Source organism: Mirounga leonina, unplaced genomic scaffold, assembly GCF_011800145.1.
Source record: "Mirounga leonina isolate KUSES-001 unplaced genomic scaffold, KU_Mleo_1.0 Mir_129, whole genome shotgun sequence".
Lineage (NCBI taxonomy): Eukaryota > Metazoa > Chordata > Mammalia > Carnivora > Phocidae > Mirounga > Mirounga leonina.
In genome coordinates, this window is record NW_023270323.1 from 41,676,982 (window position 1) to 41,694,994 (window position 18,013).

At 44.5% G+C, this 18,013-nt stretch overlaps 1 protein-coding gene across 2 annotated transcripts in view; it reads left to right on the forward strand.

Moving 5' to 3' along the window:
• Positions 1-755: 755 nt before the first annotated feature.
• Positions 756-18,013, forward strand: part of TXK (TXK tyrosine kinase) — a 58,241-nt gene continuing 40,983 nt past the window's right edge. Inside the window, exons 1-4 of one of the 2 annotated variants that reach the window (XM_035005026.1) lie at positions 756-831; positions 15,466-15,520; positions 16,567-16,669; positions 17,487-17,692. In XM_035005026.1, coding sequence (XP_034860917.1) covers positions 816-831; positions 15,466-15,520; positions 16,567-16,669; positions 17,487-17,692 — 380 coding nt within the window. In that variant the 5' untranslated portion in view covers positions 756-815. Of the gene's footprint in view, positions 832-15,270; positions 15,521-16,566; positions 16,670-17,486; positions 17,693-18,013 lie in introns of those variants that run through there. The other variant, XM_035005025.1, reaches the window with a different exon arrangement.

Here is an 18,013-nt window from a genome sequence, read left to right on the forward strand (position 1 = left end):
ATTTTTCACCAAAACTTAACAAAAGGTTTTGTATAAAGTGTAACGAAGGCAAAAAGTGAAGTAGAAATAAAAGAATCCACCCAGAATGCTTAAAGAGATCTTAATCTATAAAGCAGGAAATAGGAAGGGCAATGTGAAAATGCTATGTGCTCGTTAGAATTGTTCCCTTTAGTTTTAATTTTTTGGTTATATTTTCCAAGGGAATGAAGTGGAACTCCTAAGTACATTTTTTATTGATGATGTTTTTATATTTCTGAGCCATGGCTCAGTCACCTTTTAGGTGTATTATTGAACTGGCTTCCATCCCCACAAAAAAACGAAGTTTTGTAATATGGTCCTTGAAGTGTCAGTACTGAGTGGGAGGACAGAACATTGTAGATTTATACTCCAATACCTAGAATCTAATTCTATTTCTTCCACTGTGTCCCTTGTCCTATCTGCGCATCTGTTTCCTTCTTTGTCCAGAGAGGGCAGTTTCGGATTTGATGATTTTTAATGTCGCTTGCACGAAAATTCTGTGATTTTTTTTGAAAATGTTGTTTGCTGGAGTCACCCACACAGTTGGGAATGAGGAACCAATAGCAGCTACCCTCAGAGATCTGGATGGAGATTACTGAGCTTTCTTATATAGGCCATTGGGTTGTCATTCACACACTTCTCTGAGGTTTTTAGAACAGGAAAATAGGTGGGGTTAACTCTGCTCGTGAGAAACATCTTGGGCGAGCTATGATTTCAGTTAAAAGATGTGTTTTTGTGACTGGAGCGGCGCTGAAGAACTGAAGGCTGTTTGGTCTGCTCCCTGCAGAAGCACAGCCATGATTCTTTCCACCTGTAAGTAAGACGGCTTCGTCCTTTATCTTCAGGGCTTGTTCTGGGCCTGTTACTTACTCTTGACTGGCAGAGGCAGGCATAAGGCTTGTGAAACTTTGAGGATAATTTCCCCAGGTGTTGTGACAGGGTTTTGTGTGTTATTCAAATGACCACTGTAGTGATGTAATTTTAGTAAATGCTCAGCATGGAGAATGCAAAGGAAACAAAATAGTGTCCTTAAATCTATATGTGTGTATGGAAATGCAGTTTGAAAAGTGTGTGTTTTTAGGGCGATATTAAGGTAAAGAGCTCCGAGCTGAAGGCTGGGAGACCAAGTTTTAGCCTCTGGATTTGCTACAGCCTTGGTGGGTCACCTTTGGCAACTTCTTATGTCGGGTCCTTATCTGTAAAATGGTACCCTGTTTCTGCCCACCTCTCAACAAGATAGCATCAACAGTAGCTAGAAATGACACGTCCTTCATGATCTTAATTTTGGAGTTGCTTTGGAAGACTGTTCAGTTCCATGCGCAATTTTGAAAATGCTTATTAATTTAACTCTATGAGGACCTTATGCACAAAATATTAAAAAATAAGAAAGGAAAATACTGTCTTTGATTTATTTAATTCTGAATGACTATAGAACCTAGTTTTAACAAAGCCCAGTCATATCAGATTAAAGTAATCAAAGACCAGCTAACAAAGTTTTTACATTTCTGATTCTTAAGTGGCGATAGGAAAAACGGGTGGCAATTTTTAAATGTCATCTGTTTAAGCCACATCACTTCACAGGACCCAACGCTTGTTGGTAGAATTTGTAAAAGATAAACCAGGCTATTTCAGTTGTACTGACCTGAATATAACTTACAGTCTTGATCCACTCATCGACAGAATGGGGCTGCCTGTTATCAGAAATACAGGTGAACCAGGGCCAAGCGGAAGAGCTACGAAGCAACAATTTCTGTCCCCACCGCCCCCGACGGTAGAACGAAGATGAGCAGTGACTTAATAACCTTTTTATTAAAAGCTGTGCGAGCATCTGTTCTTCATTTCTCCTGAGGTCAGAACTAGAGAAAAGGCTGTAAATTTTAACAAGATTTGATTATATAGAAAATAAATAATGGTGAGGGTTGAGACAGGATTAGGTTGCCCGAGGGATTAAATAAGAGACGACCTCTTGGCGGGACTATTTGTGTGTGTGTGTGTGTGTGCATAATTTTTTAAAAAACATTTTATTGTTATGTTAATCACCATACATCATTGGTTTTTGATGTAGTGTTCCATGATTCATTGTTTGTGTATAACACCCAGTGCTCCATGCAGAACGTGCCCTCTTTAATACCCATCACCAGGCTAACCCATCCTCTCATCCCCCTCCCCTCTAGAACCCTCAGTTTGTTTTCCAGAGTCCATCGTCTCTCATGGTTCATCTCCCCCTCTGATTTCCCCCCTTCATTCTTGCCCTTCTGCTATCTTCTTTTTTTTTTTCTTAACATATATTGCATTATTTGTTTCAGAGGTACAGATCTGTGACTCAACAGTCTTGCACAATTCACAGCACTCACCATAGCACATACCCTCCCCAATGTCTATCACCCAGCCACCCCATCCCTCCCACCCCACCCCCACTCCAGCAACCCTCAGTTTGTTTCCTGAGATTAAGAATTCCTCATATCAGTGAGGTCATATGATACATGTCTTTCTCTGATTGACTTATTTCGCTCGGCATAACACCCTCCAGTTCCATCCACATTGTTGCAAATGGCAAGATCTCATTCCTTTTGATGGCTGCATAATATTCCATTGTATATATACCACATCTTTTTTTTTTTAAGATTTTATTTATTAGAGAGAGAATGAGAGAGAGAGAGAGCATGAGGGGGGGAGGGTCAGAGGGAGGAGCAGACTCCCCGCCGAGCAGGGAGCCCGATGTAGGACTCGATCTGGGGACCCCAGGATCATGACCTGAGCTGAAGGCAGTCGCTTAACCAACTGAGCCACCCAGGCGCCCTATACCACATCTTCTTTATCCATTCATCTGTCGATGGACATCGTGGCTCTTTCCACAGTTTGGCTATTGTGGACATTGCTGCTATAAACATCGGGGTGCATGTACCCCTTCGGATCCCTACATTTGTATCTTTGGGGTAAATACCCAGTAGTGCATTTGCTGGGACGTAGGGTAGCTCTATTTTCAACTTTTTGAGGAACCTCCATACTGTTTTCCAGAGTGGTTGCACCAGCTTGCATTCCCAGCAACAGTGTAGGAGGGTTCCCCTTTCTCCGCATCCCCACCAACATCTGTCGTTTCCTGACTTGTTAATTTTAGCCATTCTGACTGGTGTGAGGTGGTATCTCATTGAGGTTTTGATTTGGATTTCCCTGATGCCGAGCAATGTTGAGCACTTTTTCATGTGTCTGTTGGCCATTTGGATGTCTTCTTTGGTTGGGAAGAAAAGAAAGGCAGAGAAATTAGGTGAAAATGAGGTGGAGGGGAAGGAAGAGGTGAGTTTTTCAAACCCCTAGTTCTCCCTGGGCTTTGTCCTCTAAATAACTCTGTTATTTATGTCTGTTATGCAGAAGAATGAAACTGGACCATTTCCTTACACCACACACAAAAATAGACTCAAAATGGTTGGAAGACCTAAATTGAGGCAGGAGTCCATCAAAATCCTAAAGGAGAACACAGGCAGCAACCTCTTCGACCTCAGCCACAGCAACTTCTTCCTAGAAACAACATGTCTTCTGCATGTGGCTGTCCAATTTTCCCAACACCATCTGCCCAGTCAGAATGGCTAAAATTAACAAGTCAGGAAACGAGAGATGTTGGCAGGGATGCGGAGAAAGGGGAACCCTCCTACACTGTCTGTTATAAAAATGTCTGTTCATGTCTTCTGCCCATTTCTTGATTGGATTCTTTGTTCTTTGGGTGTTGAATTTGATAAGTTATTTATAGCTTTTGGATACAAGCCCTTTATTTGATATGTCATTTGCAAATATCTTCTCCCATTTGTCGGTTGTCTTTTGGTTTTATTGACTGTTTCTTTTGCTGTGCAAAAGCTTCGTATCTTGGTGAAGTCCCAATAGTTCATTTTTGCCCTTGCTTCCCTTGCCTTTGGCAATGTTTCTAGGAAGAAGTTGCTGTGGCTGAGGTCGAAGAGGTTGCTGCTTGTGTTCTTCTTTAGGATTTTGATGGACTCCTGTCTCAATTTAGGTCTTCCAACCATTTTGAGTCTATTTTTGTGTGTGGTATAAGGAAATGGTCCAGTTTCATTCTTCTGCATGTGGCTGTCCAGTTTTCCCAACACCATTTGTTGAAGAGACTGTCTTTTTTCCATTGGACATTGTTTCCTGCTTTATCAAAGATTCGTTGACCATAGAGTTGAGGGTCCATTTCTGGGCTCTCTGTTCTGTTCCATTGATCTATGTGCCTGTTTTTGTGCCAGTACCATACTGTCTTGATGATGACAGCTTTGTAACAGAGCTTGAAGTCTGGAATTGTGATGCCGCCAGCTTTGCTTTTCTTTTTCAACATTCCTCTGGCTATGCGGGGTCTTTTCTGGTTCCATACAAATTTTAGGATTATTCCATTTCTTTGAAAAAAGTGGATGGTATTTTGATAGGGATTGCATTAAATGTGTAGATTGCTCTAGGTAGCATTGACATCTTCACAATATTTGTTCTTCCAATCTATGAGCATGGAACGTTTTTCCATCTCTTTGTGTCTTCCTCAATTTCTTTCATGAGTATTTTATAGTTTTCTGAGTACAGATCCTCTGCCTCTTTGGTTAGATTTATTCCTAGGTATCTTATGGTTTGGGGTGCAATTGTAAATGGGATCGACTCCTTAATTTCTCTCTCTTCTGTCTTGTTGTTGGTGTATAGGAATGCCACCGATTTCTGTGCATTGATTTTATATCCTGCCACTTTACTGAACTCCTGTATGAGTTCTAGCAGTTTTGGGGTGGAGTCTTTTGGATTTTCCACATAAAGTATCATCTGCAAAGAGTGAGAGTTTGACTTCTTCTTTTTGGCGGGACTATTTTGAGGGTCATTCTGGCCAGCCTGGAAGGGCATGGATTTGATGAACATTCACCATCTCTTCCAGCTTCTGGTCATTTGTTCCATGTAAGAATCCCCTATTTATTTCTGCCACCAACCACCTGGAGATATGGCTCTATTTGCTTCTGGTTAAAACACTTAGGTGTTTACCGTTGAAAAGAGAAAGCCAAGAGATGTCTCCAGGTGTATTACTGCTAATCAGAAAATGTTTGTATGTGTTTGCCAGGCCAGAGTCATTTGCCAAATATGTTTGTTGTTCTAAGAGCTGTCATAGAAGTCTGGCCTGATAGGCTGCTGTAGGGCGGGAGAAGATCATGGAGAAGGTGAGATATTGGTCATACTGAACCGTGGGGAGAGCCTGAGCGAGGTTGCCAAGCACTGCTCCAGTGAAGTTCGATTTGTGAAATATAATTGGGTATGGTCAAGGTTTCTACCCACTAACAGTGGCCCTGAGGACAGATCCAGCCCCCGTAGAGTTATTTAGAGGACAGAGCCCAGGGAGAACTAGGGGTTTGAAAAACTCACCTCTTCCTTCCCCTCCACCTCATTTTCACCTAATTTCTCTGCCTTTCTTTTCTTCCCAATTTATGAAGTAGAAGGGAAAAAAATTAATGATGTATATGAGTGATTCTTAAATCTTAGTGTGCCTGAAGTATTACAGGATACTGATAAAACGTCGATTTCCAGACTCACCTCCATAGTTTGATCTGGGCGTGAGGTATGTACACCTGATCACATTGCCTTTCTAAGGCCCCTATTTTTTTTTTTTTTAAGATTTTATTTATTTGACAGAGAGAGAGAGAGACAGCGAGAGAGGGAACACAAGCAGGGGGAGTGGGAGAGGGAGAAGCAGGCTTCCCGCTGAGCAGGGAGCCCGATGCGGGGCTCCATCCCAGGACCCCAGGATCATGACCTGAGCCAAAGGGAGATGCTTCACCAACTGAACCACCCAGGCACCCATTTTTTTTTTTTTTAATATTTATTTATTTGACAGAGAGAGACACAGCGAGAGAGGGAACACAAGCAGGGGGAGTGGGAGAGGGAGAAGCAGGCCTCCTGCTGAGCAGGGAGCCCGATGCGGGGCTCAATCCCAGGACCCCGGGATCATGACCCAAGCTGAGGGCAGATGCTTAATGACTGAGCACCCAGCTGCCCCTCTGAGGCCCCTATTTTTAAAGCCCCCTCTCATTCCTCGTTGTATTCAATTTCCACACCAACCGTAAGTTACTATCTTCTATCATTACCATTATTATTAATATGAAGATAAAGAGGGGAGCTGCATAGCCACCTCTCAGATGGCCCCCAATGGTGTCCATTGCCCCGTGTTCACACCCTTGTGCAATCCCTCTCCTTGAGTCTGAAGTGGACCTAGTAACTCACTTTTCATGAAGAGAAGATGATAAAAGCAGTAGAGTGTTCTCTCTGAGATGAGGTTGTATAAAGACTGTGGCTTCTGGCTTCGTGCTCTCGGGCTCTCTGTCCCCTGGATTACCAGCTGCCATGCTGTGAGCGTTCTCAGGTGGCCTTTGGAGGATCCCCATCATGAGGAATGAAGGCACCAAGGCTCGCCAAGAGCCATGGAAGTGAACGTGGATGTGGATCAACTCAACTCGACTACAATTTCATGAGCTTCATGAATTTCTTAACCTTTACCTACAGGCCCCCAGCTGAGCTGTGCCTGGACTCCTGACCCACAGAAACTGTGAGATTAATAATGATTTGTTTCCAACAACAGATGACGAATTCGGTGGCAAAAGCAGGGAGAACCCCTGGGCCAAAATCAAACGTGGCCACTTCCACCACTATTTTGCCTCAGGCTGGAGTTTTCCCCTTTATCAAAAACAGAGAATTTCCTCCTGTTCCTATGGACACTAGCAGAAATATGTGTCTTTTGTTTTTTAAATCATTTCGTTTTTATCCCCCTGCAACTGCCTCAAGTCTGTCGTAATAATGACAACAGCAGCCAGCATGGGGGACGGCGTCTGTGAGGTTTCCGTGTCTCCTGGCATGCTGAGCTTCCCTGCCGTGCCTCCGTGGAGCCCACCGGCCGGCAGCGTCTGTGCACCCCCTGCCCACTGAGGGCCAGTGGTCACAGCTTCCAGCACAGTGCCAACCCTGCCATCAGGCCTTGTGTCTGAGCACAAGCTGGCTCAATGTCTTGGGTGTGATATTTGTGAGCTCGTCATGAATTCTGAGGTCACAGACATCAGTCTTCTAGAAAATACTGCTCTGAGACCTGGGGGCAGGGAGGAGTTGTCTGCAAGGCGCCTGCCCAGTCCACCTCACACCAGCTCATTACTGGGAAGAAAGCAATATCCCTGCAGAGAGCAAACAACGGCTTCAGGGCGCTGGAATGTCTGGTGCCTGGGGCTGTGCCCTGGCCAAGGCTGAGAACAGATGTGCAGTCTTCAGGCAGCCTCTGCCTTCCCTCAGAGCATCCGTTACTCCCTGGACACCATCTCCCTGCTGCCCAGTTCCCCATCCAGCTCCTCGGGCTTCTAGAGTCTCCTCACTCCTTCCCCACACTCAGTGCCCCTTCAGGCCCCAGCCCGACCAAGTACCATTTGTGTCTGCCACCAAATTTATCAGTTTACGGTCACATAAGCTAGGTACCTGTTTTCTGTTAGTGACCCATGAATTCCCCTAAAGTAGTTATTCCTCTTCCTTTAAGGTAAGACTCAAGAGGATGTCAAAAAAACAGTTTGGGGTTTAACATAGGGTTGTTAACTTATTTTGTCAACACATTCAAAAAGACTAACCTCTCTGGTGACCATCATTTCTTAGAAGCAGGGACATTTTAACATCAAAAGGAAACACAGGAGTGTTCTTCTAGCATTCCTCTTGGGTGTCTTTTTAATATCAAGAGGAAGTGTATACACAAAACGAAGATAATTTAACAACTCAAATATATAAAGAGCATACACTCAGATATTAGTGTAAAGGATAGCTTTCTAAATTGAATAAACATTTCTATGAAAAACTCAGTGTCTTACTTCTTCCCTTCCTTCCTTCCTTCTTTCCTCCCTTCCTTCCTTCCTTCCATCCTTCCTTCCTTCCCCCCCCCCCCCCATAGGTGTGTGTTCTTGGTTTGGCAGGTGGAAAGGCTTCTCTGATACCTGATCAGAGGTAGAATGTCGCGCTAAAGGAAAGCTGGCTGTGTGTCACTCCTCCCAGATGACATCGGTTTAGTCGATTAAAATGTGTCTGATTTTAAAAGGCCCTTAAGAAACAGATCTCATGGTGGGAATTTATGATCGTCACGAGGACGTGTGGTCTTTCTGAGAATTTCTGGCAACAATGGCGCCTCTCTTGTACCGAACGTCAGACTCCCTCATGAATCACCCAGAGCCATTTCCCCAAAGCCACGAGCTTTCGGCCCCCGCCCCCGCCCGCGCCCTCCTTCCCCCGCCGAGGCAGCTGCCACCAGAATTCCTCGCCTTAAAACCGCCACCTGGAGCGTGTGGGTTGGGCGACTGAACTAGCCTGGTCTTTGGTTCAGGACGGCCCTCGAAACCGAGCCAGTTATTCATGTCTTCAAATAAAAAGCAGCGGCCATCTGCCACTTCTGACCAGATTCAGGAGGGATAAAATTTCACTTGAGGCTGATTCAGAACGAGACAGTGACGTCGGACATGCCAGGGGATGAACGCGAGCTTCAGCCGATGTAAACCTCAAACCATGGGAGACGCAGCGAAGGCCTCGAGCTCCGCTTCCCAGAGGGGGCGGGGCCCGGCTTGGCGGCGGGCCGCGATTGGCGAGGGGGCGGGGCCCGGCTTGGCGGCGGGCCGCGATTGGCGAGGGGGCGGGGCCCGGCTTGGCGGCGGGCCGCGATTGGCGAGGGCGCGGGAGGCGGCCTCCGGGTCGCGGGCCGTCTCTCACTCGCCCCCTTCCAGCGCCCCCTGGCGGAAGCCGGGTCCCCCCAGCCCCGCTGTGGCCGCCCACCCCCGCCCGCAGGCGCGGGGAGGCTGGCGCGAGTGAGGGAAGGGGCGGCAAGCCCTCCCTGGAAGGAACGCGAACGGCCGCCCCGGCGAGAGGCTCGACTGCCTTACCCGTGGAGATGGGCCATTCCTAAAGGTCGCAGGGATTACGCCAGGATGCGGTGCCCTTTCCCTGAGTTGCCGCGACCTGGTGGATAATTAAAGATTTTGCCGGGGGAATAAGAAGCAGGTGAAGAGATGAGCGCGAGACGGAAGCGAGGGAGAGGAGGCTCCGGCTCCTTCCTGAGATAATCCTCAACCCTTCCAGCGGGCAAATAGTCACTGCCCGTCTCTGGGGCATTTTAGTCTCTCCGGCTTGGATATGCACGAGCTTGGCCGAAACTGGGAATTTCCCAAAGGCACAGAAGAGTTTTCTGTGCCCAGAATCACATTGTTGCCACTAGAAAATGGAGCCATGATTTGACTGCAAGTTGGTCTGACACCAAAACCCACTCAAAACCCCATGTGCTGTCCCAATATGGAAAAAATCCTTGAACACCAGAGAGGGTTTTACTATTTCATTTAGTGTCTCATGGACTGATGCTTGATTTTGGATAAGTTACTTCTTTATTCAATGGTTCTGGGACTGCGGGTTAGGCTTATGACCTATAAGTACTAGCCAAAGATCCGGAAGCTGTTCTCTTCAACTTTGCTGTTCTACTTAGTCAAAGGGTTGTGGTCAGCCTAACTTGTTCTGTGGCCAGCGTCGTGCTGTGAGATGTCCTGTGGTAGAATGAGCTACTGAAAAGTAGAGCCCAGGTGTGATGTGGTGGTGTGGGGGTATTGGCCGATTTATTGAGTTCTCCCTGTGTGCCAGGCACCCATGCTGGATGGAGAAGCGCTGAAATTGAAGAGCTTACAATGGAGCTCAGTGGTTCTCAAAATCAAGGGATTTTTGCACACTGCTCCCCTGCCCGCCCCCCCCCACTGCCGCCCCAGGGACATCTGACAATGCCTGGGAGTTTTTTGGTTTTCACAACTCAGAAGAGGAGGTGGGTGTGAAGGGGGGTGAGGGGTTGCTGCTGACACCTGGTCATAGAGGTGCTGCTAAACATCCTACAATGCCCGAGACAGAGGCCCCCAACCCCCTAAGAATCATCCAGTCTAAAATGTCAGTTGTGGTGTGGTTGAGAAACCCTGTGAGAGATGGAGCCTACGCAAAGATGGCCGTTTAAATTTATTAAATAAATTTATTAAATAAAATAAAACATCTAGGGGTGCCTGGGTGGCTCAGTCATTAAGGGTCTGCCTTCGGCTCAGGTCATCATCCCAGCGTCCAGGGATCGAGCCCCGCATCAGGCTGCCTGCTCCGCGGGAAGCCTGCTTCTCCCTCTCCTACTCCCACTGCTTGTGTTCGCTCTCTCGCTGTGTCTCTCTCTGTCAAATAAATAAATAAAACCTTTTAAAAAAAAATAAATGGCCATCTAACATGGTGCCCAATTACGAGCCACAGGGCAGGACCAATCACCTGTGCTCTGGGAACCCAGAGGGCCATTAGATGGGAGTGGGTTGCAGTGGCAGTCCTTTTCAGGTTGGACATAGGAATGTTCAGGATGTCTACGAGAGCAGATCAAGTGGAGGGAGCCAGTGCAAGAGGAGTGGTGAACATGGAGATTTGGAGTGGAGTTGGCCAGGTTATAAAAGGCAATGAACATAAGGGAGGGTATCATCTTGATGCCGTATGTAACTGAGGGTCTTTTTGGGAGCTGAGGATGGAGGGCCGTTGGCTGAGACAGACTTTCAGGGAAATGAACTTAGAGGACGGATTGAAGGAGGGCTCAGAGGCTGGTACTTTGACCAGTTCATTCAGCCACTGAGTGAACACTGTGGCCGGAGGTTGAGAGTAGAGACTCTGGAGTCGGGCTGCCTGGGTCTGATCCTGGCTCTCAACTTAAAAGCCCTTTGAGTCTCAGCAGGGAGGATCCCCTTTGTGGTCAGATTCTTCACCTGTAAAACAGCACCTACTTTACACGGTTAAATGAGGATTAAATGAGTTACTGCAGAAATGCCAGTGTGGGCTGCTGAGGGTTTGGATGAGATTGGTACGTCTCCACTCTTACTGTTCACTGCTTCCTATTGTACCTACTTACTCTGTCTCCAAATATAGTTTTCATTTTCTCATTAGGACTGGGGAGCCTCCAGGCTGTTTTCACAGTAGCTGCACCAATTCACATTCCCACCAACACTGCACGAGGGTTCCCTTTTTCCACATCCTCGATAACACTTGTTATTTCTTGTCTTTTTGATAATAGTCATTCTGACAGGTATGATGTGATATCTCTTTGTAGTTTTGATTTGTACTTCCCTGGTGGTTAGTGATGTTGAGAGCATCTTTTCATGTGTCTTTGGAAAAATGCCTATTAGATCCTCTGCCAATTTTTAAATTGGATTATGTGGGGGTTTTTTGGTGTTGAGTTGTACGAGTTCTTTATATATTTTGGATATTAACCCCTTATCCAGTGTATCATTTACAAATATCTTCTCCCATTCAGTAGGTTGCTGTTTTATTTTGTTGATGGTTTCCTTTGTTGTGCAAAAGCTTTTTAGTTTGATGTAGTCCCAGTGATTTACTTCTACCTTTTTTTGGTCCATTTCTGAGATCATATGACCCAGTAATTCTACTTCTGAGTATTTACCTGAAGAAAACAAAGCCACTGATTTGAAGAGATATATGCAACCCTATGTTTATTGCAGCATTATTTACAATAGCCAAGATATGGAAACAGCCTGAGTGTCCATCAATAGGTGACTGGATAAAGAAGATGTGGTATACACACACACACACACACACACAATGGGATATTACTCAGCCGTAAGAAAGAATGAAATCTTGCTGTTCACAACAACATGGGTGGACCTAGAGGGTATTATGCTAAGTGAAATAAGTCAGACAGAAAAGACAAATATCATATGATTTCACTTACATGTAGAATCTAAAAAACAAAACAAATGAAAAAACAAAAACAGAAACAGACTCATAAATACAGAGAACAAACTAGTAGTTGCCAGAAGAGAGAGAGATGGGGGCATAGGCAAAATAGGTGAAGGGGATTAAGAGGTACAAACTTTCAGTTATAAAATAATTAATTCACAGGGATGAAAAGTACAGCATAGGGAGTATAGTCAATAAAATTTGAATAACCTGTATGGTGATGGATGGTAACTACACTTATTGTGGTGAATATTACATAATGTATGTAATTGTTGAATCACTATGTTGTATACCTGAAATGAATATACTATTTTGCATCAACTATAATTCAATTTAAAAAATATTTAAAAAAATAGAAGGTTGACACCTGGAGGGGAGAGTGGTCTAGCCAAGACAAAAGCAAAGAAACTTCAGGAAGAGCAGGCCTGGTGTGCCTCAGAAGCAGGAGGAGGGTAGTGTGGCTAAGTAACACAAGCAAGGCCATGTTGGACAGAAATGAGAGGCAACAGGAGGCCAGATCACGGAGGGTTTTATAGGCTAGTGTGAGAAATTTAGCTATAACTGTCAATGAAATGGGGAGCCATTGTGGGATTTGGAGACAAGGAGCAACATGATCCAACTTGGGTTTTACATTAATTACTCTGGCTGCTATGCTGAGAAGAGACCATAGGGAGTTTAGAGTAGAAGCAGGAAGAAGTCAGCAGGCTGTTGGTATCATCCAGATGAATCATGGTAGCTTAGACCATAGTAAGAACAGAGGGTGGGAAAAGCAGTAAGATTCTGTGTGTGTTTGTGTGTGTGTGTGTGTGTGTGAGAGAGAGAGAGAGAGAGTTTTAAACCATGGTGAAATATACATAACATAAAATTTACCATTTTAACTCTCTCTAAGTGTATAGTCCAGTGGCATTAAGTACATTTGAATTACCATACAACCATCCCCACTATCCATCTCCAGACCATTTTCATCATCCCAAACTGAAACTCTTGGATACATTTTTTTTTTTAAAGATTTTATTTATTTATTTGAGACAGAGAGAATGAGAGACAAAGAGCATGAGAGGGAGGAGGGTCAGAGGGAGAAGCAGACTCCCCGCTGAGCAGGGGGAGCCCGATGCGGGACTCGATCCCGGGACTCCAGGATCATGACCTGAGCCGAAGGCAGTCGCTCCACCAACTGAGCCACCCAGGCGCCCCTCTTGGATACATTTTTAAGGCAGAATCAGCATACTTCCGGACAGATTGGACTGGGGTGTGAGAGAAAGAGAAGAGTCAAAGACAACTCCAGGATCCTTGACCTGAGCCACTGGAAAAATGGAATTGCTATTGACAAAATGGAGAGGATGGGTAGAGCAAGTCTGGGTAGAAAGGAAGAGAAGGAGTTGAGATTTCTTCATGTGAATTGGAGGTGTCCACTAGACACCCAAGTGTCTAGAATTTGAGACTGCATTTGGGTGTGCAAGTCTGGAATGCACTGGAACTGGGTAGAGGTATACGTTTGGATGTCATTAGCAGATAGATTGTTTTTAAGACACAGAAAGGAATGAAGTAATCAAAGGAGTGAATGAGACAGAGAAGAGATCAAAAGCTTTGGAGCCGGCTATCATTAGCCCCAGACTGAGAGGGTAGGGAGGAAGAGAAGTGGCAAAAGAGATCAAGAAGAAAGAAAACCAAGAGAAGAGTGTGGAATGCTGCTGAGAGGTCAAGCAAGATGAGGACGTAGAATTAACCATGGGCTAGAGTGGTGCATAGGTCACTGGTGACCCTAACAGGAGCAGTTTGGGGGAAGTGGTAGGAACAAAAGCTTGACTGGAATGGGTTAAGAGAAAAAGAGAGAAGAATTGGAAGCAGCAAGTAAAGATGATTCATTTCTAGATTTTACTCTAAATGGGGAGCAAAGCTGATCAAGGAAATAATATCAAGAGTAGTTTCTTTTATTTTTAATGAGGGAAGTAACAGCATATTTGTATGCTAATGGCAATGATCCAGTGGAGAGGGGAATGGTGATACAAGAGAGGGAAGGAGTATTTTTAAAATTTTGAATTTGAATACCTCTACATGAGGCCACAGCATTTTTGCCACATTCTAAACCATACTCTGACCCACTTCACTCATTTGTGTAACCTACATTTGACTTTGTATCTTTTGGCCTGGATAGATACAGATCTATATGGGACTCTAAAGCAACACTGGAATCAATTGACAAGAATGTAAATTAGACCCAGTCCTGCTAAAGCAGACAGAACCCCTAAGTGCTAATGTACCCTCATTCCCAGGAGTTTTTGGCCACTTGTTCATGCAGATACTACCAGATAATTGACAAAAGCAGCTGAAATCCCCAAACCTAATAATACACAATATAATGTAGATTTGGGGGGCTCAGTAATTTATTTTAGTGTCTAGAAATCTACTTAACTCTCTCACTTTCCTGGTCCTTTTGGACCTAGGGATGGTGACAGTTCTACTGTTGGACCCAGTTTCCCTTACCCCTTATCCACACCTTTGTAATTAGTCCCTTTGTGTATGAACCCTTTAAAAATTATTCTAATTTAAATACGTCATGTTTCATATTGGAACCCTGACTGATACAGTCATTGGTATCAGAGTTTTCATCACCTGGTGATAACATGATGGCTGATGAAAACTCCGTTGCATCCCCTGTTCTGGGGGCACAGAGTGGGTGCTGAGGGGTAGACTGTAGTGGGTGTCTTCTGTTTGTACCCCTCTTCTATTTTCGTGGGACTTTAGAGATGATGTCTAATTTAATCTTCTCAACAACCTATAGTAATAATAGGTCTTCTCGATTACCCTCGTCCTATATATCTGGCATTGTTCTGGGTGCTTTCCAGGAATCCATTCAATTAATCCTCCCAGTAGATTTACATGCCAAGTATCCAATTATTCCCATTTTACAGATGAGGAAACTTAAGTATAGAACAGTCCAGTAACTTCCCCGAACCCACTAAGTTAGAGATTAACCTCTGCCTCATAAGGCTTCTCAAAGGGGTTAGGTATGATTATCCTGTTTTTGCAGATAGGAAAACGAAAACTTAGAGAAGTAAAGGGACTCATCCCAGATATAGTCACCTGCACAGTGAGGATTCAAACCCAGGTCTGTCTAACCTCAGAACTCATGTCTGACATACTCTCTGCTTCCCTAATGCTTCATTGTCAACTGTCATGATGAGAGAGAGCTGACTGGGAAACCCAGGTTCTATGAACATAAAATACTAAATATTAAAATATTAAAAATATTTTTAAAAGAAATGTGATGGACCTAATTCAAAATCCCTGCTAACAGATTTCCTAGGAGAACATTGCTTTTGGAATCATGTACATTGTGTTTGTACATTTATTAGCTGACATTAGCCCTGATCAAGGTGAAGTAGAATAGAGTCATTTGTCATTTGTCATTCACAGACTGAGGAAATGCATAAACCAGACCTGGAGAGAAGAGCCTGAGAAGGGAAACCACAGTGGCCAGGGTACCAGTAACTTCTTTGTGCTTTCGAGACAGTTTCTCGTCTGCCACAAATAAAGGAGGGCAGAGTCAAGACCTAGCATACGCTTTATCATTCCTATTGCTCCTTGGGAATTTCCCTTGGGAATTTCCTCCTTTGGACTAGCACCACTGGCCTCATCTAGCCAATGTCATGGACTTACGGCTCTCTCCAATGATCTGCTTTTCAGATAACAGCATCCAGTCGATTTTCTGTTGTTGTTGCTGCTGTTCCATGCAGAAGAGGTAAGTCTACTTCTGAGGGCAACTTCTTGGAAAGTCATCCATTCAGTTTCTTCATTGTCTATTGTGTCTCCATGGCTCCTTGATTCTGCCCTTCCCTTTGCCGGGGAAGCCCTTCTCCCATTTCCTCCCGGCTGCGTGCCCACTGATCTAAAGGTCTTCCTTCAGAAATTTCAGGTCTTCCACCATCTGTCCTGGATCCCTTTGGCATGAATTGCTCCTTCCATTACGTTCCCACAGCATGTGGCTTGGGTCTGTATTTAATATTTATTTTGTGTATGCTGTTTACTTCTCTGTGTTCTGCTCAATAAATTTTGCCCTTTAAGGGCAAGAATCCTGTCTTATTTATTAGAATATCTCCTCCCCCCGCCCACACCAATGATCAGGGTCTCTTGCACTTTGATGGCCAGCAAAAGATTGTATAGAATAAATGCAAGGTACCATGATAATAGTAACAGTTAGCATTTAATGGAGGTGTCCTCTGTGCAAGACTGTGCTAAAAGATTTGCATTTATTAGCCCACGTAACTCTCAAAAACACCTATGGTTTTTATAATCTCCATCTTACAGATGAGGGAATTGAGGCTTAGAGAGGTTCTATTGCTTCCCAAGGCCACAGTGTGAAATGGTAGAGTTGGGATTCAAACTCATATTCTTAATCACTACACTGCGTCTACTTATAACAATGGATACCGTCAAACGAGGTCATGCATGTAAAATGATAAACACTGTGCCTGACGCAGAATGAGTTTTTCATTATCATGATCATTATTTTATCACCTGAATATGCACCAGGTTCGGTTTGGGCATGGGACGTACGTTTCTTCAATTTTATTCCATAACAACTCCATTTGCTCTTAGCATCTCTAGCTCCTCCATAAGGAAAGTGCAGTTCTGAGAGGTAGTAACTTGCCCGTGGAAAGTCTTTTAAGTAAGAAAGAAGTCAGAAAGAGACCTGGAGTTTCCTACTAGTTTCGTGAATATCTGGTGAATGCTTGGATAACCTGAATTCAGATCATAATTGGTAACATGGTTGTTTTTCAATCTCAGACAAGTCAGAGCACATATAAGCCTGAGCAAAGATGAAGAATTTTCAGAAAAATACACCCAGCGTCGCAGGCTGTGGTTCAGGGAATTGCCAAGCAAGAAGCAAGTGAGTATCATCTTGATGAGGGAGAAGGAACAGAGGAAGCTTGAGTTTTTAGGGTCTGCGCTCCTCGAGGTACTGTTTGCTGCCATGCCCAGAATCTAGGGTCCTGCTTGGCACGTAACAAGTGCTTAATAAACATTTAGTGAATGAATGCCTTAGAAGAGAGAGAGAGAGAAAAGAAAAAGACCAGTTAAAATAGCCTACTCTGCTATGTTTTGGCAGAACTTGAAACCAGACAGTGAATGGGGAAAAATGTATTCTGGCTACTGCCATTTTGAACCCAGGAGTAATTTTCAGCTCAGTGTTGGAGGAAACAGTGTTCTTAAGAAGTGTGATAAACCCAAACACAGGTTATAGCGTGTGTGAAAGGAAAGGGCTGTTTATCTTTTTTCAAGAGAGAAAAACCCATAAAACAAAGTGAAACTACTGGGGTGGAAATCAAATTTCAAGAATTGTGGCTTAAAAAACATCCAGGGGTGCCTGGCTGGCTCAGTCCGTGGAGCATGCGACTCTTGATCTCAGGCCTCATGAGTTCGAGCCTCGTGTTGAGCACAGAGCTATTGTGAAAAAGAAAAGAGAAACATCCAGTGTGATGCTGGCAAGAGAATTTGTGATCTTGACAACATACAAAACGATGAGTGGGTTGCTGGATTCAAAAGTTGTTTTATGGTCATTTCCTGTGTTTATCCACTCTGGTTTTTGCTTTGGTGCATCCAGACGGGTGAATTGGGGCAGCAGGGAAATGTACTCTATCCCTATTCTTTTTTTAGTGCAGATTACTAAACCAATAGTACAACAAATAATTCCTTGGTTTTTACAGTCCAACAGAGACCACGTGCAACCATCAAAACGCAAGCCACTGCCTCCCCTCCCACCCTCTGAGGTTACTGAAGAGAAGATCCAAGTAAAGGCGCTGTATGATTTTCTGCCCAGAGAGCCATGTGATTTAGCATTAAAGAGATCAGAGGAGTACCTGATATTGGAGAAGTATAACCCTCACTGGTGGAAGGCAAGAGACCGTTTGGGGTAAGACTGATGTCATGGTCCTCATCAAATTCCTCTTCGTTTATCCTCTGAAGACTTCTAAAGCGTAAAATCTGTTTTGTGGCTCATTTCCTCTGGGTTTAGAATTCTTCCTTCTGCATGGAGCAGAACCTGTCCCCACATGTCCTATCTGTATGAGAGAGCATTACAGCACTGCAATTTCAGGCAGTCACAGAACTGTATGTACCCGGCTTCACATCCCGATGCTGTCACTTACTATTGTGTGTCCTTTGGTAGGTCACTTACGCTGAGTTTCCCTTCCTTCCTTCCTTCCTTCCTTCCTTCCTTCCTTCCTTCCTTCCT